This window comes from Sceloporus occidentalis, unplaced genomic scaffold (assembly GCF_023333645.1).
Source record: "Sceloporus occidentalis isolate IW3139 unplaced genomic scaffold, rSceOcc1.0.p SCAF_5, whole genome shotgun sequence".
Lineage (NCBI taxonomy): Eukaryota > Metazoa > Chordata > Lepidosauria > Squamata > Phrynosomatidae > Sceloporus > Sceloporus occidentalis.
In genome coordinates, this window is record NW_028316985.1 from 86,906,461 (window position 1) to 86,927,348 (window position 20,888).

The following is a 20,888-nucleotide window of genomic DNA, read 5'->3' on the forward strand; positions in this document are numbered from 1 at the left end:
CGGACAAGAGGGAGACAGACCTACAGCCATGAAGAAAGCCTGAAACTTTTTCCACTTGAAGGCAAAGGACCTCTGTGCAGAAGGCTTGTGGGCTGCATTGCTTCATTGTCCAAGTGTAACATATATTCTGCTGCCAGTCCTCACTCCCTATTAGCTTCAAAACAAACATTTTTTTCAACATTGCTTCAGTAACATTCTGTTCATAGGTATTACTTATCTCTGAGAAAGCCATACTGAAACAAGGATGAATAGCTATCTGGCATAGCTACCATGGCAAATGAAAAATCAGGAAATGGGATATATATTTAAAGTGCAAGCTTACCGCAAACTCATTTTGCCACTGATGTTCTTTCTGAAATCTTTCTGCTGCTTCAGCAAGGCGCTACAGAAAATAAAACAAAGAAAATGATGGTGAAGCCACTTTAGACCAATAATGTACACACAACAATAGTGGATCACGATGAATCAGGTTATTTATGAAAATATTAATGCAGCTATTAACCATCTGTAGAGAAGACTATTTTAAAATCTAAACAAACATTAACCTATCAGGCACTAACCAAGATAATTAGATTTATGTCCCAAAAAGAAGACTAAACATAGTAATGTCACTTCATATGAATGTTAAATTCAGTTAATTTATATTACATGTAAGGATGGGGGACAAATTTGTTTGTCATATTTTAATCCACAAACTGTAACACAGGGATCTTCTAGATGTCATTTCTCTGACTACTGTGATGGAGTTATCTGTTCAAAAATTACATGCAGTAATGCAAACATTAGGGTAAAACTCAAATATTAGGGGGAATTGTTTGCAAAATGCTGATATGAGGGCAAACTGTTAACAAAAACAGAAATAAATATTCATATGTGATAAAATGCAAATGATTTTGTGGGTGGACTTAAAGCATATGCAAACAAGTCGATACACAGGACAGGAAAAAAACTATGGTTGAAAAAATGTTAACACAAAGTAAAACATATCCATCTATCCTTAACTATATGTTTGTGAGAGGGTTGTGCAATTTTCTTCTCACTCTACAGTTTCTTTGGACATTTCAAACTGAAATTTAATCTGTCCTGTGTCATTTTGTTTTTACTGTATTTTATCGTGTCATATTTTAAGTCTGGTTGTTATTGCCTTCAGGATCCTGTGCCACAACAGAAGAACAAGGTGTAAATATTTAAGAAATAAACCTGCAGCACAGATAAAGCTCACTAGTGTCTCCTAAACCCCAAGTTTTCACAGAAATGTATATAAAGTTGTTGAAACTCATTCTGGGAGGAATATTATCCTAACTTGTGCATAACAGTCAGTGCTGGAACCCTTTCTATAACAATTGTATCAGCTAGAGTGCGGGGAGGTAAATCAAAGTAAATTATCATGATCTGACCCTACTAGTCATACTTAGTTGCCTAAAGAAGGAACACTACTATAATGTGAACAAAATATGGCAATGGCAGTTGGCAGAAAATTCAAAGAAAATCATGTAAAATAAATAATTACCAATGCATTGGAAGAGAGAGAGAAAGAGAGAAATGATGGGCAGAGTGGCAGACACAGAATATCCTTGGGGAATTTCACACATTCATGTGGATCACTTGATGACTGACAGCTAAATATGAGAACTGAACAAATGTCACTGGAATGAACAGTGCTTGAAACATTTTGACCTAGACTTATTAATGCTCTCTCTGTAGCATTACTTCTGTGACGCCCTATTTGCATGTGCATGTCTTCATGCTCTAATCAGTATGAATACAATAATATTAAGGGATTAGGGTGCATGTATGAGGCCTTGACTGAAGAAGTGCCTTTTACAAGTCTCTCAGAATTAGAAACAGATATTAATTCCTCATGCATTTAATCTCTCATGTATGCTGTAATAGCAACTGCCCATCCTGTGCAGACGGCTTCTTAAGAGGCTTAGTAAACTTTGAAAAATGTACTCCCTATGTCATCACAGTACATGAATACAGCATTGCAACAATAGCTTATACTGTTGAGTATTTAAGCCTATACCTAGGACACAGAATTTTCATCCAATTCTGTTTTGCATTATGTAACTACAGCATCTTTTGCAATGTTCCACATATTCCTGTCTAGGCAACAACTTAAAGCCCGTAAATTCAAAAAGGCTAAAACCTCAAAGAGATTATGCCTCACACTACAGTTGTAAAGCATGATAGTGGAGTTCACTCCACTTGGAGGTTTTGCAAGATAATGGTGTGAGATCGCATACTCTTGCTTCAGAGAAGCACAGATATATATTTTTAATATATAAAACTGCAAAATAGGTATCTTCACAGGTTTAGATCTCTAAAAATTACTTCTATGAGTTTAATAATGTGTTCAGAACCACCATGTTGCAAATGGGAGAAACAAGAAATATGAAGGGTGTATGTATCCACACTGCCGAATCAGAGCAATTTGACACCACTTTAACTGCCATGACTATCCTACAGAATCTTGGGTTTTCTAGTTTGGTGAGGCACAAAACCTCTATGACAGACCAGACTGAATACCTCACAAAACTACAAATCCCATGATTCCACAAAATGGAACCATGGTGTCAGATGATTTATTTCTAGTGTGGAAGAGCTGGAAGACACCAAAGCCAAAGCTTTTGGTAACACCAAAGCCAAACCTGAAGACAAGCTGATTGGTCACTTGTTCCCCTGAGTTTATTGTGGCCCCTATAAACATAGAGAGGTTTCCATGCTTCATTCTAGCTTGAGAAACTCTGCCACTCCCTGGCATCATATGGGGCCAAGCTAGAAGCAAATCAGATGCCAAAAAGGTTGTCTGCTTATAGAAGCTATCCTGTCAGGGTAAATGGCTGGCTTACAGAAATGGAAGACTGGAGCTACAGCTTAAGGTGTTGGTTACCCCCAAATTTTCTCCCATTCCAAATAATCTGGATAGCCATAGCAGCAATCCAGACAAGAAAGAGGTGCTCCTGGTGAGTCAAAAGGCATCACCTCCCAGTTTTCCCTTGGCCTGTTTCAGGTGTATTTAAAATACAAGCACACTGATGGGATGCTGACATATGGTGGCATATAGAATAAGTGAGATAATGCCAATCCACTTTTTAAAAAAGTTTATGAATATTACATGTTATTATTACTGAGATCTTAGAAAAGTTTTGGGATACAATAACTCCCACATAATAGCAACTAACCATGCTGGCTGGGTAATTCTGGAAGTTGTGATCCATAAAAGGAAACTTTTCTAAGTTCTGTCCCCCCCCCCCCATTTTCTGTGATTATTAAGACAAAGATTAATCTGTAATGAGTAATAACTTATCAACAGTAATCATTAAAACCATTGCAAGTTTCAATGCCTCTGCATGTCATCATTTTTGGATGCACAGACATTCCTAGTCACCATTAATCATATTCTTTTAGCAATCCACATTTCAGTGGGGTAGAAGTTATTAATGCAGAAACAATTATCCTTTAAAAATGGTTTCTCTACCCTTAAGCCATTTTCTGGTCCTCACACACAGAAAGAATAGAAAAAGGAAGATGGCTCAAATTCTGTTAAGCTTTCTCCTAGAGTTGCTACCTTCCTATTCTGTACAAAAACCTGCCTAAAACAGAAAGCCCCCAGAACAGATGCATGTAACTTATAATATTTGCTATGTGCAACCTCTGAACTTTTCTGTTTGTTTTATTGAGATATGAAAGATCACCCTAAAAAGGCTACATCATCTGTCAGTCTGAAAACTGGCTAGGCATTGAAAGGTCTGCCCTGAGCATCCCAAGTGTGTGTTGCTAATCTGTGAAAAGGTTTTGATGTACTGCCATCAGAAGGAAAGAAATACGGGGGAACTTTATCTGATCTGGAAAGAGCAGCTCCCAAGAAAGGCTTATTCCTTTTCAAACCTTCACTTTTTCTCTTTTCTTTTCTTTTTGTTTCTTTTCTTTTTAGTCATATCTTTATCGCTTCCTGACTAGCACAGAATTCTGACAGCTAATGTGATGGCCCTTTTTAAAAGGCATCAGAATTGTATACGAAATAGCAAGATTGGAGCTTTTGTATTCCTTGCAACTCTTCCCCCTCAAACTGTATATCTGAGTACCTGTTAATACACTGAGCTGTTATTATACTGTGCAAAAACAGAGATTTATTCCACCTCTGTCTGCAAGACTAAAGCCTAGCACATGAAAATGCTGGATCCTAATGAACTTGTACAAATAATGCCTAGGGAGCTAGAGGAACATCAAAGGATGTCTGAAATAAAATAGCAATATAAAAACCAAAAACACCATAAATTTAAAATTCCAAACCATAATTATTATCTGCCTAATAACAGTTAAATCATGTCTATTCCCAAGCAATACATCATCACATTCTTAAAGGGATGCTTCTGCCCAGAGCATGGGGAAATTATGTATGGACTATAGCTCCCAGCTCCCAGAATCCCTCAGCATGCATGGCCATTGAGAGTGATAGTTGGAAAGGGAATTTATTAAAACTCTAATCCTGCTTTTTTATGGTTCACACTTAACTAATGGCAGTCCGATATTAAAATTGCAATATATACTCTACTATAGGTTGACCTCATGTATAAGTCAAGGGCATGTTTAGGGGCCAACATTATGGATTTTGAAATGACCCATGGATAAGTTGAGGCTAAAACCTAGGAGCATGTAACAAAGGATGCAAAGGATGAAGCAAAGGAAAACGATGCCAAAGAATATACAAAATCCCAGGCATAAATGTTTATTGTCACCCAAAAAGCTTGATGGATAAATAGCAAACTATCACCATTTTCCTGCCAGAAGGAAAGGGCAGGAGGAGTGCCATGGAGGAGAGAATAAAAGGGTCAGTGCTTCTTTTAATTGCTCATGGGTCAGACCAAGCTCTTGCTTTTGGCACTTTATTCAGAAAAAGGGGTAGTTCTTATTATGATAAGACTTAAAGTACAGTACTTAAATTGGAGATTATCACACAAGGATAAGAAATGGGAGAGAAATGAAATGCTCCCATCATTATTGTGTGATTGTGTGAAGATTATCACATGACATCACAGTCATCCTGGACTTCTCCTGTGAATAACCTATAATTGTTCTGTAATAGCTTACTAATGGTAAACTCCCATGAATTACAAGACAACTGCAGGATGATTACAAGTTATTAATGGGATAAGTATGGGATGAGCACAAAGTCATGTGATAATCTTTGTGAAATTGCACAATGATGATGGAAGCATTCCATTTCTGTCCCATTTCTTATTCCTGAGTGATAATCTCCATTATGTGGATAAGCTGACCCAAGTTTTTTTAGTCATTTTTTAACTAAAATTTCTAGACTTATGCATGAGTATATGCACTATTACTTCTACGTGATGTTTGAAAGAAACAGTGCCATCCAGTCTCATACAGCAGCTAGCTTTGAGTTCCTCTTGATCCACAGGCTTATACAATGTTTGATCCATCAAGATGAGGGCAGAACCAACCAACCTCTAATAACATTGTCTCTGACAAAGCAACTTCTTTTTACAGTGCTTTTCTGCCAACCAGCCCATTTTTTTCTTCCTGTGTTTCACTGGAGGTTTTTGTTTGTTTGTTTGTTTGTTTGTTTGTTTGTTTAGTAATATCAGCACTGGGAAGATGGTAAGGGAGGGCTGAAGAAACACAAACACAATATGCTGTTTTGTGGCAGCGTATCTGCCGTAAACAATGCAATAAAACTTGAGGTGGGAAAGAATGGGATTCTGCACTAGGTGATTTCTTGCAGCTGTGTAAGCCTGTCTACAACAGACAAAGTAAACAGCACGTGCCTCCAGAATCCCTTATGCGACAACAAAACAGAGAGAAAAGGGAAGATAGAAAAGCCTGTGTCCCCATCTATTCTTGTCATGTTAGAAAAGTTTAGTTCTGTAAGGTTAGGCCTACATGGGTGATTTACTCAACCCCCCCCCCCCCGTTTCCATGATCCAGGGCTTCAACCCCAAATTGGGCAGACTTTCTTCATGATGCAATCAGGGAGCACCTGCAAGACCTGGGCAGGCTATAAATAATCCAGCACCTCTCCTGGACAAGAATGGCTGACAACCAACTTTTACCTTGGGAGAAAGCTATGCTGGTGTCATGTTTAATAACTGATTGCCTGTTTGCCTTCACCTCTGCTGGACGTCTGACTATTCTTCTGGACAACCCTTTGGACTGCCTGCCTAGACTGAAGACTGACCCATTAAGGACTTGAACCAGACTGGACTACCTCTGTTTCTCAACTGATGTTTGGGTGAGCTTGGACACACTCTCTCCTTAAAATCTCTGGGATGCTGAGCCTTCTGGCTTGTTTCCCAAGGGCAAAATAGTAACCATAAGCAGCTTCTTTCCTACTTGGTCTCTGCAAGATGCCCAGTGCTTCCACTCTGGGCACAAGTCACTCTGGAGTCAGAATGAGAAGCCCAGCATCACTACTATGGCTGGGCGCCTTGTTGTGACTTCAGCGGCAGCACTGGGTAAGAAATGGGAATCGCATGAAAAGGCAGCCACCCATTGTTCAATGCAAAACCCACAGCAATCTTGAGTATTCTGGTCAGTATAGACAAGCCCTCAGTCTCTAAAATGAAAATCATAAGAAAAGTGGAGGCTGGTGAAAGAAAAAAAAGGAATTTTGAAAGAAGCCTCCAAGTAATCTCCGTTTTTGTTTAGCTCTGCAATGCTTGAGTGACCTGGTTGTTTCATTTCATGTGCATATTTTTCATTTTGAATTTTTAAAAAGTTGAAACATATTTAACTGCTCTGAGGGTGGAGTATAGGAACCTATCCCTATTCCTTCTCTGTTAATTCTGCTTCTGGTACCAAATTTTCTCTCGAAGAAGTAATGTACAGGAACAGATCTGTTTTGCTAACTATGGTGTACCGGTATTATGATCAGTGAAATCCATCACTAATTTTGACATGCCATGGTCTATTTAGAATGTAAAATGTCTTACCACTTTAACTTTAAAGGAAGATAAGATTTCTCTAACTGTCTTCTCATGTGAGTAATGCTTCCTGCATTACTGTATATATTACAAACAAGCGGTACAGAGACAGCTATTTAAGTCACATTTTGCCAGAAATATTAGCAGGATAGAAAATTACAGCTCAGTTCCCTACCTAGTTATGCCCAGTTGTGTGATACAGTACAGAGCATATATTTACAGAACTTACACATCCTCAGGGCTAGATTCTTTCCCATGATATCTCAGCATGCAGCAACACATGTCTTGGGTTGAGTAAATATTAGCTTATGTACTTGCAGTGATTCTTACAGTCAGTCAGCAGTGCAAGGCACAATTAAATTGAAACAGAATACTAAGTATTTGGAGCATTTAAAATGTCTTAGAAAACAAATGATGTGTGTTCCAAACAGAGATTGTAAGCTGTGTGTTAATATTTATTATATTGATTACCATTTTCATATAAAATTTAAATCAGAATGTAAATGAAACTTAATGTGTTTGAGAAGGCATATTCTAAGAATGATGGGTGGGATTTTAATTAGCTACATGTCCCTCTTTTTCACCACCTCCCGTGAGAAATTTGAGTTTTTCACTCTGGCAGACAGCGCTCTCAAGTATGTATTATAGGCCAGGAATAACAGGAGAAGGAAGGAGCAGGAAGAGGATGTCTACAGTACGCTGCCTCATGGTGCAGCATGTGTACATGGAAAAGCAAAAGAAAGTTGCAGAGCATGTGTGAAAGAGAGAGGTCACTGAGGCACAGATGAGGAGAGAGGCAAGAGGAGAGACACGAGAAGGATGGTAGGCACTGATATGATTGAACAGAAGCAGAAAGAGTTTGGGAAGAGAGACAGACATACATATAGAAAAAGGGAATGAAAGACAGCTATTCCAGAACTATGCACAGACTCTGTGAGGGTTCCAGTGTGAGACAGGGATGATTAGAGATAGAGACCCAAAGTGCGGGACTCCCTACCGGCAAATGTCCAGAACTCTGAGAGAGAGTTGCTGGAGTGGGCTATCCTGTGGAATGTAGGCCCCATACAGACAGGCCAAAATAAAGCTGCTTCTGATCACTTTGGAGGTATACTGTTTAAATGACACATGCATCTTAAGAGGCCAGAAGCTGTGCCAAAGCTGTGCTCCAGTTCTTAGGACTGGAGCATTCCTTTAGCATGGCTTCCGGCCTCTTAGCACACATGCAGCATTTAAACAGCATACCTCCAAAGTGGCCTGAAACAGCTTTATTTTGAAAAGCTTTAGAAAGATCCTTCCATCTCAAGCCCATTGCCTAACTCATTCACTGTTCCCCTATGAGAAACTTTATGAATATTTTATATTACGGAACCAAGGCCAGCAAGTCAGTCACTAAAAATATACCAGTCACAAGTTGAATCAAGTCAGTGTATCATTTACTGCAGATTCAAGTCAAGATACTGAAGTGACTTGAATTTGAGTCAGTCAACTTCAGTCTACATTTTTGGTTTCCTCTGAGTGACAGACTTCCCTAAAGTAAAAGGTAAAGGTAGTCCCTTGACATAAATGTCTAGTCGTAACCGACTGTATGGGGTGTTGCTCATCTCTGTTACTAAGCCGAAGAGCCAGTATTTTCCGAAGACGAATCCTGCACTGCACCAAATGCCGTTACCTTCCCAATGCATGACTGTACCGAATGCTGTTACCTTTCCACTGAGAAGTCGTACCTATTTATCTACTTGCATTTGCATGTTTTCAAACTGCTAGGTTGGCAGAAGCTAGGACTAGTGATAGGAACTCACCTCACCATGCAGCACTTGGGCTTCGAACTGCTAACCCTGGTGAAAGGCAAGACTGTAATCTGTCCTGTACGCACTGACCCCCTCTGTTCTCTTATCCATCAAGCCTTTATGAGCACAAACAGTTATGCATGCATGAATGATGTAAGTTTTTTGGCATTATTTTCCGTTGCTTCATCCTTTGGTTTCCTTGTTACATGCCCCTAAAGTTTTACCTTTAACTTATTAATGGGCCATATCAAAAGCCATATTTTTGGCCCCAGAACCTGACCTGAGGTGAAGTTATAGTTGAGTATATATGGTGTGTGGGTGTGTATTTCCATACTACAGTGGAACCTTATTATACGCGGGGGATCCGTTCCGGATCCCTCCACATATAAAAAAATCCGCCTATGCTCGAGCCCTATTGTTTCCAATGGGGCTTGTGCGCGGCAGCGCGGCGGCGCGCAAGGCGCAACGGGTGCGCGCGCCCATTCAATTGAATGGGACACACGCCCCTTCCGCCCCGCGCGTGCCGGCGGCTTTGAGCGCCTATGCTCAAAGCCACCTATAAAAAGACCGCGTATGCAGAGGCTCCACTGTACCATCTAATGACACCAAGATAGCATACATGGCTCTCCTTTCCCCCACTTTATCTTCATCATTCTGTGGTGATGCTGGGGGGTGGTCCCCATCACTGGCCCAAGGTCAGTCAGCATTTTTCACAGCAGAGTGAAAACAGAACATCCAGCTTTCAAGGTCCAGTTCCAAATTTTAACTACTACACCCACAGTTGCATGTGCGATTTAACTTATCATTCTGCGGCTAAAGCTAAAAAACTGAGATAATGCAGTTGGCCCTCCATATCCAGGGATTATTTTTATCCATGGATCAACAATCCATGGCTTTATTGTCCCATTTTATAAAAGGGACACCATTTTACTACACCACTGCATGTAATGGGACTTGAGCAGCCATGGATTGTGGTACCCATAGGGTATCCTAGAACCAAAACCCAGTAGATACCAAGGGTCCACTGTATAGACTAAATGACTTACCAACCTCCTGCCCTAAAAAATTGAAACGTTCAATCCAAACATGAATAATGTTCCCAAGAAACAAATTAAATATTCAGCTGCCAGCAACTGAGCTCCTGCTGACAACCTGAAAACCTTCCATTAATTTACACTGCGCTATCTACTAAGAAGACTGAAACCCAGGGCTTAAAATTGCTCATCAATATATGCCAGGGTCCAATGGTTTGCAAGGATGTCAGGGATGGCAGAACCTAAGATCTTGACAGAATTGTGCAATACTATGATAAAAGAGATAATCACATGGGGTAAGCAGGGATCCTGTCCTTACCACATTCATGCTTATCCTGTCCTTCTCCAAACAGTGGCACCCATCATTGTATTAATGAGAGTTTCCGTTAATACAAAGTGACAGGGCCATGCCACTTCAGTGACGGGATGTCGTTTGATAATCTTATAGCAACTGTGTGATAAGAATGTCTGTAGGATGGGATAAGAACAGACGTCATCTGATAGTCTTCATGCAGTCACGCCCAAAGAATGGGGTAAGGACGGGAACGTTCCGTCCTTTACACCATGTGATAATCTCCTCAGTGAAAGTACAGGAATATGCTTCAGATGTGAACATAAGTGTTCTAGCTAAAGCAGAAAGAAAAATGAGCAGAAAGAGACTAAGAAATAGTCTCACAAATCTGTCCTGACAGCCAGCAGTAAAATCTTGCAAGGATTGCTTATCCACTTGAGGAAACTGCTACTTCTTTTCACATACAATTTATCCTGCCCATTTCCAAGACTCTTTAAAAATGTATCACATTTCTGCTACAATAACTTATATCTTTCATATTTAAAAAGCCACAATTTAATCTTAGCTATATTAAATGCAAAAAAAAAAAAAACAAAAAAAAAACAACAACAATTGGTGGAACAATTGATAGTAAATAATGATTCATATTTATGTCACACTTTTCAAAAAAACTGCTGGACTTGATCCCCTTCTCCACCACCCTTCTCTTCTCCTTTTGTGCCATGTCTTTTTAGATTGTAAGCCCGAGGGCAGGGAACTGTCTAATTAAAAACATTGTATATATAGTGCTGTGTAAATTTACAGTGCTATATAAATAAAGCTTAATAATAATAATAATAATAATAATCACTTCACAAATATTAACTTATGAACCTTACAAATAAGATGAATAAACTCAGACTGTCTATTTTGGACATATCATGAGAAGATGTGGCTCACTAGAAAATACAATAATGTTCTGCAAAGTAGAAGGCGGTAGAAAAAGAGGAAGACCACATTCTAGATGGATGGCAGGAATACATGGCCCTGAGTCTCCAAGATCTGAGCAGAACTGTTGATGACAGTCAAATGGAGATCTCCCATTCATAGGATCACTGTAAGCTAAATCAACGATGACTTGACTTGATGGCAGCTAACAACAACAAACTGCATATTAACTTGCACTGTCATCAGTTAAGTGGTATACATACCAACATGCAAACTGCTTCTCACTCTCTCAGTCAAAATAGCCCTGCATATCAAGATAGCACTGAATGTTCCTAAACCCTAAACAATCAGAAAGATGGGAATGGGGACACGTTGGAGTGTTACAGACCACCGCTTTGCAGCGGTCTGCCGGCGCTGCTGTTTGCTCCGCAAGGGAGCCGCAGCAGCCAAAATGGAGCTTCTTCCTGCGGCGCGGTTATGACACCGCGAGGCACCAATGGCGCATTCACGATGTCATAAGCGCCACGCGATGTGCAGACGCACAGCGTCCACTACGTCGATATGGCGGCAGCCGTGTGGAACGGCCGCCACCATATTGTACGTATTGACTACATACTAGGGTTAGGGGGGTGCGGAAGCACCGCCCCTTCCTAACCCTAATACATAGTCAATACGTATTTTATGGCGGTTTGTAACCCACCTTAGAATATTCTGAATAGACTCCTTTTGTACCACTATATTTCTTATTTTTAGCATTCTGTGACAGTTGCCCTTTTTCACTTCTGTGAATTACACTGCACCACTGATACTCTGTTCATTACAGTTGCTCCACAATTAAACCTGTGCTACTGAAATTTAAAACAAAAAGCACTACAAGACAAAACATGCTAACAACTGCATGAGTGAACCAGAATAAAGAGATGTTCCTAAGAAAGTATTTTCTCTCCTACTTCAGCTCTCTAAACTCTAACTGATCTCAGTAATAACTGTTTTCACAGTTCCCCAAATCCTGCTATCTCAAGAAAGTATTTAAAACATTCAATAAAAATGAGCCAATAGCTACATTGAAAGAACAGTGCTGGGCCAGTCCAAAGGCCAATATTCTCTTCCCACAGCAACCAAACAGATATCCACAAGAAGAGGGTAATAAGACTTTCCTACTTGTGTTCTTCAACTACTGATATTCAAAGCAAGAGGCAAAATATAGTGGGCCTGTGTATTCACTGGGCTTTGGTTCCAAGATCCCCCAAGGATACCAAAATCCATGGATGCTCAGGTCCCGTTATATGCAATGCCATAGTAAAATGGCCCCTTTATATAAAACAAGATAATAAAGGTTTGCTTTTTGAAATTTCTTTTCATGAATATGTTTGAACTGTTATTGGTTGAATCAGTGGATACAGATTCCATGGATACACAGTGCTGACTCTACAACCATCATAACTGTTAATCATCATAAACTTATTTTTCATGATTTTGTCTAATTTCCCTTTAAAGCTATCCATAGACACTTTCACACCACACAATTATAGCATGCCGATTCCACTGAACTTGAATGGCTGCACCCTATGCAGTCCTGGAATTTTGTAGGCATATGAGTTCTTTGAGAGATAATTCTAAGCTTGTTGTCATGTGCCTTCAAGTTATTTCTGACTTATGGCAACCCTAGGGCTAACCTATCATGGGATTTTTTGGAGTTGAGAGTGTGTGACTTGCCCAAGTGGGTTCCTGTGGCTGAGCAGGGAAGTGAACCCTGATATCCAGAGTCATAGTCCACAATCCACTACACCATGTTGGCTCTCTAAGTGCCTCTCCCTAAATTTCCAATCCTAGCATTTCATATGATGTTACCATAGAAGTTAAAATGAAATCATAGCACTACAAATATGTGTTGTGAAAAAGACCCGCATCTTATGGCAGTAGTTTCACAGTTTCATTATGTGCTGTGTGAAAAAGTTCCTTTTTTATGCCATGATGATTGACCCACCATTTAGCTTCACTGAAGACCTCAAGGCTCTACTGTTGCACAAGGTGAAAAACATTGCCCTATCAATGTTCTCCACATCATGAAAGATTTTATATATCTCTATAGCATGGCAAAGTGGTTTGAGTATTGGACTACAACTCTGGAGACCAGGGTTTGACTACTGCTCAGCCATGAAACCCACTGCGTGACCTTCGGAAAGACACATGCTCTGAGCCTCAGGGAAGGTAATGGCAAATCTCTTCTGAACAAATTCTGCCAAGAAAACCCCATGATAAGTTGGTCTTTGGGTCATCTTAAGTTGGAAACAACCTGAAGGCAAACAACATAAAAGCATAAATCTTATTTTTGACTTTTTTGTAATGGATTATCACTATATATTGTAACATTTTATCACAGTTCTTTGATCACTGTCATCTTCCTTTTTACAACCAAATGCAGATAACAGGTATGGAAGAACTGACACTGCAATATCTTTAATGTTCTAAATATTTAACAAAACATGGACAAACTAAAAAGATTTATTTCAATTATTATTATTATTAACAAAGCTGATCCTGTATAATCATACTTACATAAACAGAGTTGATCATATGTTGTGATTATATGAAATGAAAGATACAAACTCAGAATAAGGGAATGGTTTGTCTTATTTTGTGTTATGTTCATTATCATACAATGCAGAGCAATGTTACAAAACTGAATGTGGTATTTAGATCATATTAATGAGCCAGTAAATGCATATTCTACTTAAAAATAAAGCTGGCCTTTAATTCTTTCACAGATGCCGGTACTTTTGAGAGCAGCTTGTGGATCTATTTTGTTTTTAAAACAATTTTGTCTGCTTGGATATCAAAACAATGCTTACTTTTCTAAACATTTCCAAACTCTCTTTTAAAATGATCCGCTCTTTGGCTATTCCAGCTTTTTGCCAAACTAGACAATGTTGCAGAAATCTTAACTGTAAAAGATAATACTGATAGGCAAGAAATGATTACCATACCCAGAACCTGACCAGATACCAATCAAGTTGCATTGTGTTGTAATATATCAAAGCTTTGTTTGGCTGATTGTTTAAGACTCCAAACAAATTCAGAGGCAGCCTACAGAAACAAAAATATGACTTGCAAAACATTTGGTTCCAAAGAGTACAAATTGAAAGTTCCACAGCTGGCAAATTACGGTCTATTTTGTAAGCCAGCATGATTTATTAGATAAAAGTAGACAATACCTTGTGCCTCATTTCAGTATCAAGATTTTAATGCTCTCTTATGCTCTCTCCCCATACTAATAAAAAAAATCAGGTTTACCAATTAGCTCTCCTTTCTGAGCATCTGCAGATGCGTAATTGTGTACGCTAGGAATAAATTGTTTTAGTATAAAAGGGTTCTTCCATGGCACAAAAGAGATTAATTACTGAACAGAACAATAACACATTTTGGCTTTCTACCACAGATGCATAAAGTATGGCAATCTAATAAGGATTAAACTTCATTAACTTTCTCCCAATGTAATTGCTGATATTGTATTTTGAATAGGCATTTCCAGATATACATTTCTAGTCCAGCCAATCACCGTACATTCTAGCGCATCTTGTTGGACTCTCTTCCAAAGAAACATGTGGAAGGATTGGGACTCCACCATTTAATTAAATCACAGTCAATAAATGATTGGCACTGTTATTGGTTACCTTGCCCATCTGGAAGTTGATCAGCATCTTCCCATCACAGGAATGCAGTGGACCTCTACAAACAGAGGAACTCTGACGCAGAAAACAATAAAGCTGGAAGTATGCTGCTCACACAGATCTGCTTTACAGAGCTTTCCACTTCAACATAATGTTTTCTATCCATGTCCCTTTGCTAGAAGGACTCTACAGAAGTCCCACTGAAAGCCAGAAATGCACTGGTGCCAATCTAAAAGATGTAATTTAAAATACAGGGAAGGGGAGGGGAATTGTTGCTTCTCCAGAAGTTTTAAACTGCAACCCCTACAACTCCTTAACATTGGGCAGATTGACTGAATTAGACCTCCTACAATTCCTTAACATTGACTAGATTGACTGGGTCTTCTCAGAGTTGGTCCAAAACATTTTGAGGCAAGGATTCCTCATTTCTTGCAAAGCATGGTAAAGTTAGATTTGGATTACAGCTCCCAGAAATTTCTAGGCATATGGGTACTGGCCCTGAGAGATGAGGGGATTCTTATGAGTTCTAATCTCAGAAGTAACTTTTGCAAGCTCTCATTTATCCCAGCATTCTTTCTAGAATTGCAAGCACACTGGGATCCTAAACTCCTGAAAGAAGACTTATAATTTAACCCAGAGTTAATGTTCATATCTTGGGATGTCATTCATTTTTGTAATACTGGTGTCACTGGAATACAGCATAAAAGGGACCAGAAGGTGCCTGTCTTCTAAAAAGCAACCAAATAGTTCAGAGGATATGGGTAGCGTGGTTTGATGCTAAGGAGCACAACATTCTGGTCTTATGCCTCCATACAATATGCTTATTCACAGGTTTTCTTTTTCACTCTCATGCCCACCATTGTCACAATCTCATCTCAATAGTCAAACTGTGATTTTTATGAAATCTGAAGAAGAAGAAAAAGAAGAAGAATTTCTGAAGAGCGATTAGTTCTAAAAGGGTTTTGTAAAGTTAGCCTCTGGGGTTTAAAGCTTTGATAACTATGCTCAACAGCCTGGATTTATTAATGCTGATTTCCAGCAAAAGGTGTTTAATTAGGATGTCTCACACTTCTCTGCATATAAAAAAGGTAAAATCACCACCTTCTAGCTCAAAGGAAATTTGCCAACTATCAAATCTTACATGAACAGAAAGAGAGAGAGCAACTCTCTCTGCCCCTTCTGATGTTGCCTTGTTTTCCTGATTTAGAGCTTCCCAAGTTTGGTTTCCTTGGATATTGTTGGAGCTCAACTTCCATCATCTGGAGAGGTCTGGAAAGGCAACTCAGGAAGTATACAGGAAAAAAAGTAGCACAATATGAACCATTCCAGCAGTTCCAGATGTATTCTGTCTATCAAGGATGTAGAATGAGTCCCAGGATGTCAGTTTACATCCCCCTGACTTACATACACACCTCCCTCACAAGATATCCTTGCTACTCTTTAGAGCACACAGTGGCTCAGCTGGACATTTCACGTACAGCCAGATCTCTCTTGTATCTCTAATTAACAGCAAGGAGATCATTCATCTCCCAACAATGGTACACAAACTTTTTGCAGCTTCAGAGCAACATGGAGGACTTCAGAAAGCAGGGAGGAAAAGAATGGTCAGTGGAAAACATGGGAGGGCCTCGGATTGAACATCTCTCCCCAAAGTCACAACATGTTTGGAAGATGAGCAGTGATGACAAAAACAGCCACCAAGGTTTATACATGGATACTACATGAGCCCACCCTGAGTTATGACTACAGCCCTACAAATGAATTATTTTATTTTATTGCCTCTAAGGAAAGGTTACTAAGGTTTTATTCCCACAAAAGAGGCCCCCCCAAACCTGTTAATTCTCCTTGTGACAATCCCTCTGAATTTTTGACTTTTTCAGGGCATTAAACAAACATTAAAGCATACTTTGACTCATTCCTGTACAGCCATAGAATGCCACACATCATATCCTCCTACGTTTAACAAATTAAAAACAGGATATGTGTCGCCAAGCAACATCAGAGCTGAGAGTGGCTGCAGGAGTTTGCTTTTCCTGGAGCCTACTGGGAACAGTAAAATTCTATCTTTTCTCTCCTTACTCTCTTGGTGAGTTACTGTATATACACATGTATAAGTCTAGAAATTTTAGTCAAAAAATTGACCCAAAAAACCTAAATTGACTTATCCACGGGTCAATATAAGTACTATACTTTAACTCTTATAAAAGAAAGAAACCATCCCAAGGTAAAAGTCAAAAGGGCAATCTGTCGTGGAAGCACTGACCCTCTTCTATTCTGTCATCCATCAAGACTTCAGTGTGAGCACAAACACTTTTGCCAAATGGAATTTTGTAGGTTCTTTGACATGGTTTTCCTTTGTTTCATCCTTTAGCTCCTTTGTTATATGACCCTACATTTTACCCTCTACTTATCCACAGGACATATCAAAACCCATAATTGGGACTCAAAACCTGCCCTCGACTTATACATGAGATCAACTTATAGTTGAGTATATACTGTAATTGAGTTGAAATTGCCTTAGCACTTTGAACTCAGTTTGTAGCAATTGAAATAAGATGAGTATGGAGTGGGAAAGTGGGAGGAGGAGACAAAAACTGGGACTTTAAAAAAAATACAGCTGGATAAGTAAGATGACAGAGGATTAACCTCATACTGGTACACTGTTTACCCATGGTACCACAATGTATAAATCAGGATGAAGAGCATGGTGCACATATAAAAAGAGCAGGGCAGAACCAAGTACAAAGAAGCGCTTCATTAGCAGGGATGAGTAGGTGGTGCTCCTCCAATTGTAGGAAGATAAACATTTTTTCCAGACTATGTTACTGAGAATAATTCTCATCTGCTCTCTCCTGAAGATTCCTGTATGGCAGATAGTCTCCAAACAGGGACTCAAGCTGTCTAAATTATAATGGCAGGATGGTGCCAAATGACATCCTGACTTTACATTGTCAATCTGAGCTTTAGACGTGAAGTGTGACAAGAGACACCTACCACTTTTTATTTCAAGAAGGGCTGGTTTGTGTTTAATTAAAGCAGAAGATGACAGTTAAGGAAAGAAGAAGGTGCCTCTCTCTGGCAAGGTTTGACACAGTGGCCACAACTGAAATGCGCAGAAGTAGTCCATGCAAGAAACTACTCAAGTGTAGCATTAAATCTGAAGGCTTGCCTTTGGGAAATGAATGCTTTGACATGACAATCTGCTATTTTCTTAAAAGTTTATATGCAAATGTGACACTTTTTAAAGGCAATTGTCAACATTCAACAACATGTCCTTGAGTTTTGAGTCTTCGACTTGGAGTAAGCACAGTTTGCATAAGGACAAATACAAGGATGCTTGTGAAGATTTCATTATTATTATGTTCATTCCACCAGATTTCTACATTCCTCTTTCTGTAGAAATATTGGTGTATTAGCAATCTGGCATTCTTCCATTTTTGTTCTTATTTCCTGGTTTTCTTCAGAAAATTATACACATTTAGTTTTGCTGCAGTTATCACTTCATGTTTTTATCCCACTTTTATAGGTTACTGATGGGCTCTAGCACATATGCACATCAAATAAATCACAGCACAAAAAACCCTTATGTGATCATGTGGTTCCTTTTACTTATTTTACTTTTTTCAATATAATTTAATTTAGTTATATACACTAGGCAGAATCAGACACTAGGAAGGAAAACCAGCTGCAAAAGAGGGAACTCTAGCAAATTTATTACTTTAGAAAATTATTTTTAGACCTTCTCTAGGATAAATCAGTAGGCAGGTAGAGTAGAATACAAAGAAGAGAAATCCCAAAGTATGTAAATGACATGGTCTTGGAAAAAAATCTGCTCATCCTTACTCCACCCAGGAGACTATGAATAATACCACTGAAAGGATGGAGAATTAGCTTTAAAGATTGAGGTAGGGAAATTCACATGGTTGATTCCCAGTTAACACACTAGGAGCCAACATTAAAACTGTGTTACATCTGGAATGTTCATTCTTCAGATCTGGCATTCTGTCTCTGTGGTTTTCAGTAAAACCAAACACCCAACATCAAATCACAACAAACTAGCAGCAAGATACAAACCACCTACAATGAAACTACAATTCAGATGATAGGAGGCTCAGTATAGGACTATCTCTCTCTAGTCACAGATAGTATACTCTTACTACTCCAAAGAGGAAACTTTGTTGAGGTGAAAAAGTGAAAGCAGAAACATTTCACACAAGGGGAGCACAATGTGCCAGCACCCTATCTTCCAGCTGGAAAACACAAATGCAAAAGGCGGGAAACTGATGCAAAAATATATGACCCTATGAAATAAAAGTCACCATGACTCCTTCATACTTTCACATCAAATGACATCTCAGCGGAAAAAGTATCCAGCACATATTAATATAGGAAATGGAAACTCTTCAAAGATTGACCACTTTTCATTTGGTGTAAGGTGTCAAAAACCCACATTTGCTCATCCTTTCACGTTTAGCAGAGGAGCTTGTCGATTATTTATTGCATAGAGTTCTTTTCAGACTGGGATTAAGATGTTCTAAAATTCCCAAGAGGACTATTCATCATAACACAATATAGACGGTGTGAAAAAATGGATGCTCACAATAGGCTCAGCTGACACAAGGGAGCAAGCGGAAGGTGGATTGAGGTCACATACTTGATGTGAAGACATCGGACGTCTACCAAAACTGTCAATCAACCATTAGAGAGGACAGCATCATGAATATGAAACAGGGAGCAAGCAGATTGGCTTTAGTTTCTACATTGCTAAGAGTGAAAAGAACTTTAGCTAATGAGCTCTGCTTGCTGTGCGTGCCAATTCAGTCTGAGCCATAACTCTTGCTTGTACAGCCAAAGCAAAATTATTCAGCAGAAAAAGCTTCCAGTTGTCACTAATCAGACCCAGCACACTCTCTTCTGTTGCCAAAGCAGTCTATTTTGGGTTGTGATCCTCCCACATATTAAGTGCAACAAAATGTACACCATTTTTGCCCCAAAAGAAGAATATGCTGGTGGAGCATGTTGATTTTATGTTATATACTTCAATAATAAAAGGTTAGTGTAATTTTCAGCCTCAAATAGCTAGCTAACTTCTGGAGTGACTTTATATGAGAACTAAACTTTCTCATGCATAGGGTGACTAAGGAAGAATTACAGGAAATGAAAAAAAAATTAAAAATTGGTGTAACATTTTCAGTGGCAGTAGATCAAATAAAATGAGTGTCATTGCTCATGAAGACTATGTGCCAGAACTATTTGGTCTCATTTTAGTTTTTAATAGGAGTAGGATGGAGGAACTGAAATCAATACAGCTATGTACACTACACACACATATACTATACATGGAGTCAGAAGTTCCTTTCTTTGACTTTCATAGAACTTCTTTCCCAAAACATCTATACAGGATTGCAGCCAAGTGATTTGACACAAGCTGCTGCGGAAGGACAATTTAAATCTCTGACTGAAATCAAATGTCCCACTCCACTACATAAAAGATCTCAAAAACAAGGAGATTCACCAGCTAGACAGAATGGGGCATTTATAATCTCAGATTTTGTGTCCATTAATCCTCTTGTGTACAAACTGTCCTGTTAGTTCAATATAGAGTGCAGAGGGGCATTGCTTGCATAGGATGGCATGTATTACATGGGAAGACGTCTGGGTTTGTGGCAGGCTCTTGTCCCTGTATGTCATGTGTCCTGTTGTGAGTAGTTGTTTAAGATTTGGAGCTTGTCTGTAGGCCAATAAAGACCTACCTCCCAAAGCTTGTGAAAGGGCTATGTTATTTGCCAGAATTGGTTGTAGTGCCTTGTTGATGCATTTGAGTGGTCTCAGGAGGGGACTGTAGGTGACTACTAGCAGTATTGTGTCATTTTGTGTTTTTGATATGTCTTGCTGTAAATGATTCCTGCATATTAATCTTGACTTGTCAGTTTGTTTCTTCATATCTTTAAATGGGTATTGTAGTTTGAGAAATGCCTGTTAAGAATCCAATAGTTTTGAGTCTCTATCCTTTGTGTCTGAACAGTTCTATCAGAGGGCTTAGCTTTAAATAATAGATTTGGTAGTGTATTCTGGGTGGAAACTGGAGGCACGTAAGTACAGTGGGCCTTTGGTACCTTCTGAGGTTTGGTTCCAGCCCACCATTCCCCATGTATAACCAAAATCCATGGATGCTCAAGTCCCATTATGTGCATTGGCAAAACCAAGGTTTGCTTTTTGGATTTTAAAAA

At 39.1% G+C, this 20,888-nt stretch overlaps 1 protein-coding gene across 4 annotated transcripts in view; it reads right to left on the reverse strand.

Annotated features, from left to right (window-relative positions):
- The window catches only part of CACNA2D1 (calcium voltage-gated channel auxiliary subunit alpha2delta 1), a 463,694-nt gene that overhangs the window by 253,653 nt on the left and 189,153 nt on the right, over window positions 1–20,888 (reverse strand). For all 4 annotated transcript variants that reach the window (XM_089524632.1, XM_089524630.1, XM_089524631.1 and 1 more), the window contains exon 4: window positions 323–382. In XM_089524632.1, the coding sequence (XP_089380758.1) occupies window positions 323–382 (60 nt within the window). The remainder of the gene's footprint in view (window positions 1–322; window positions 383–20,888) is intronic.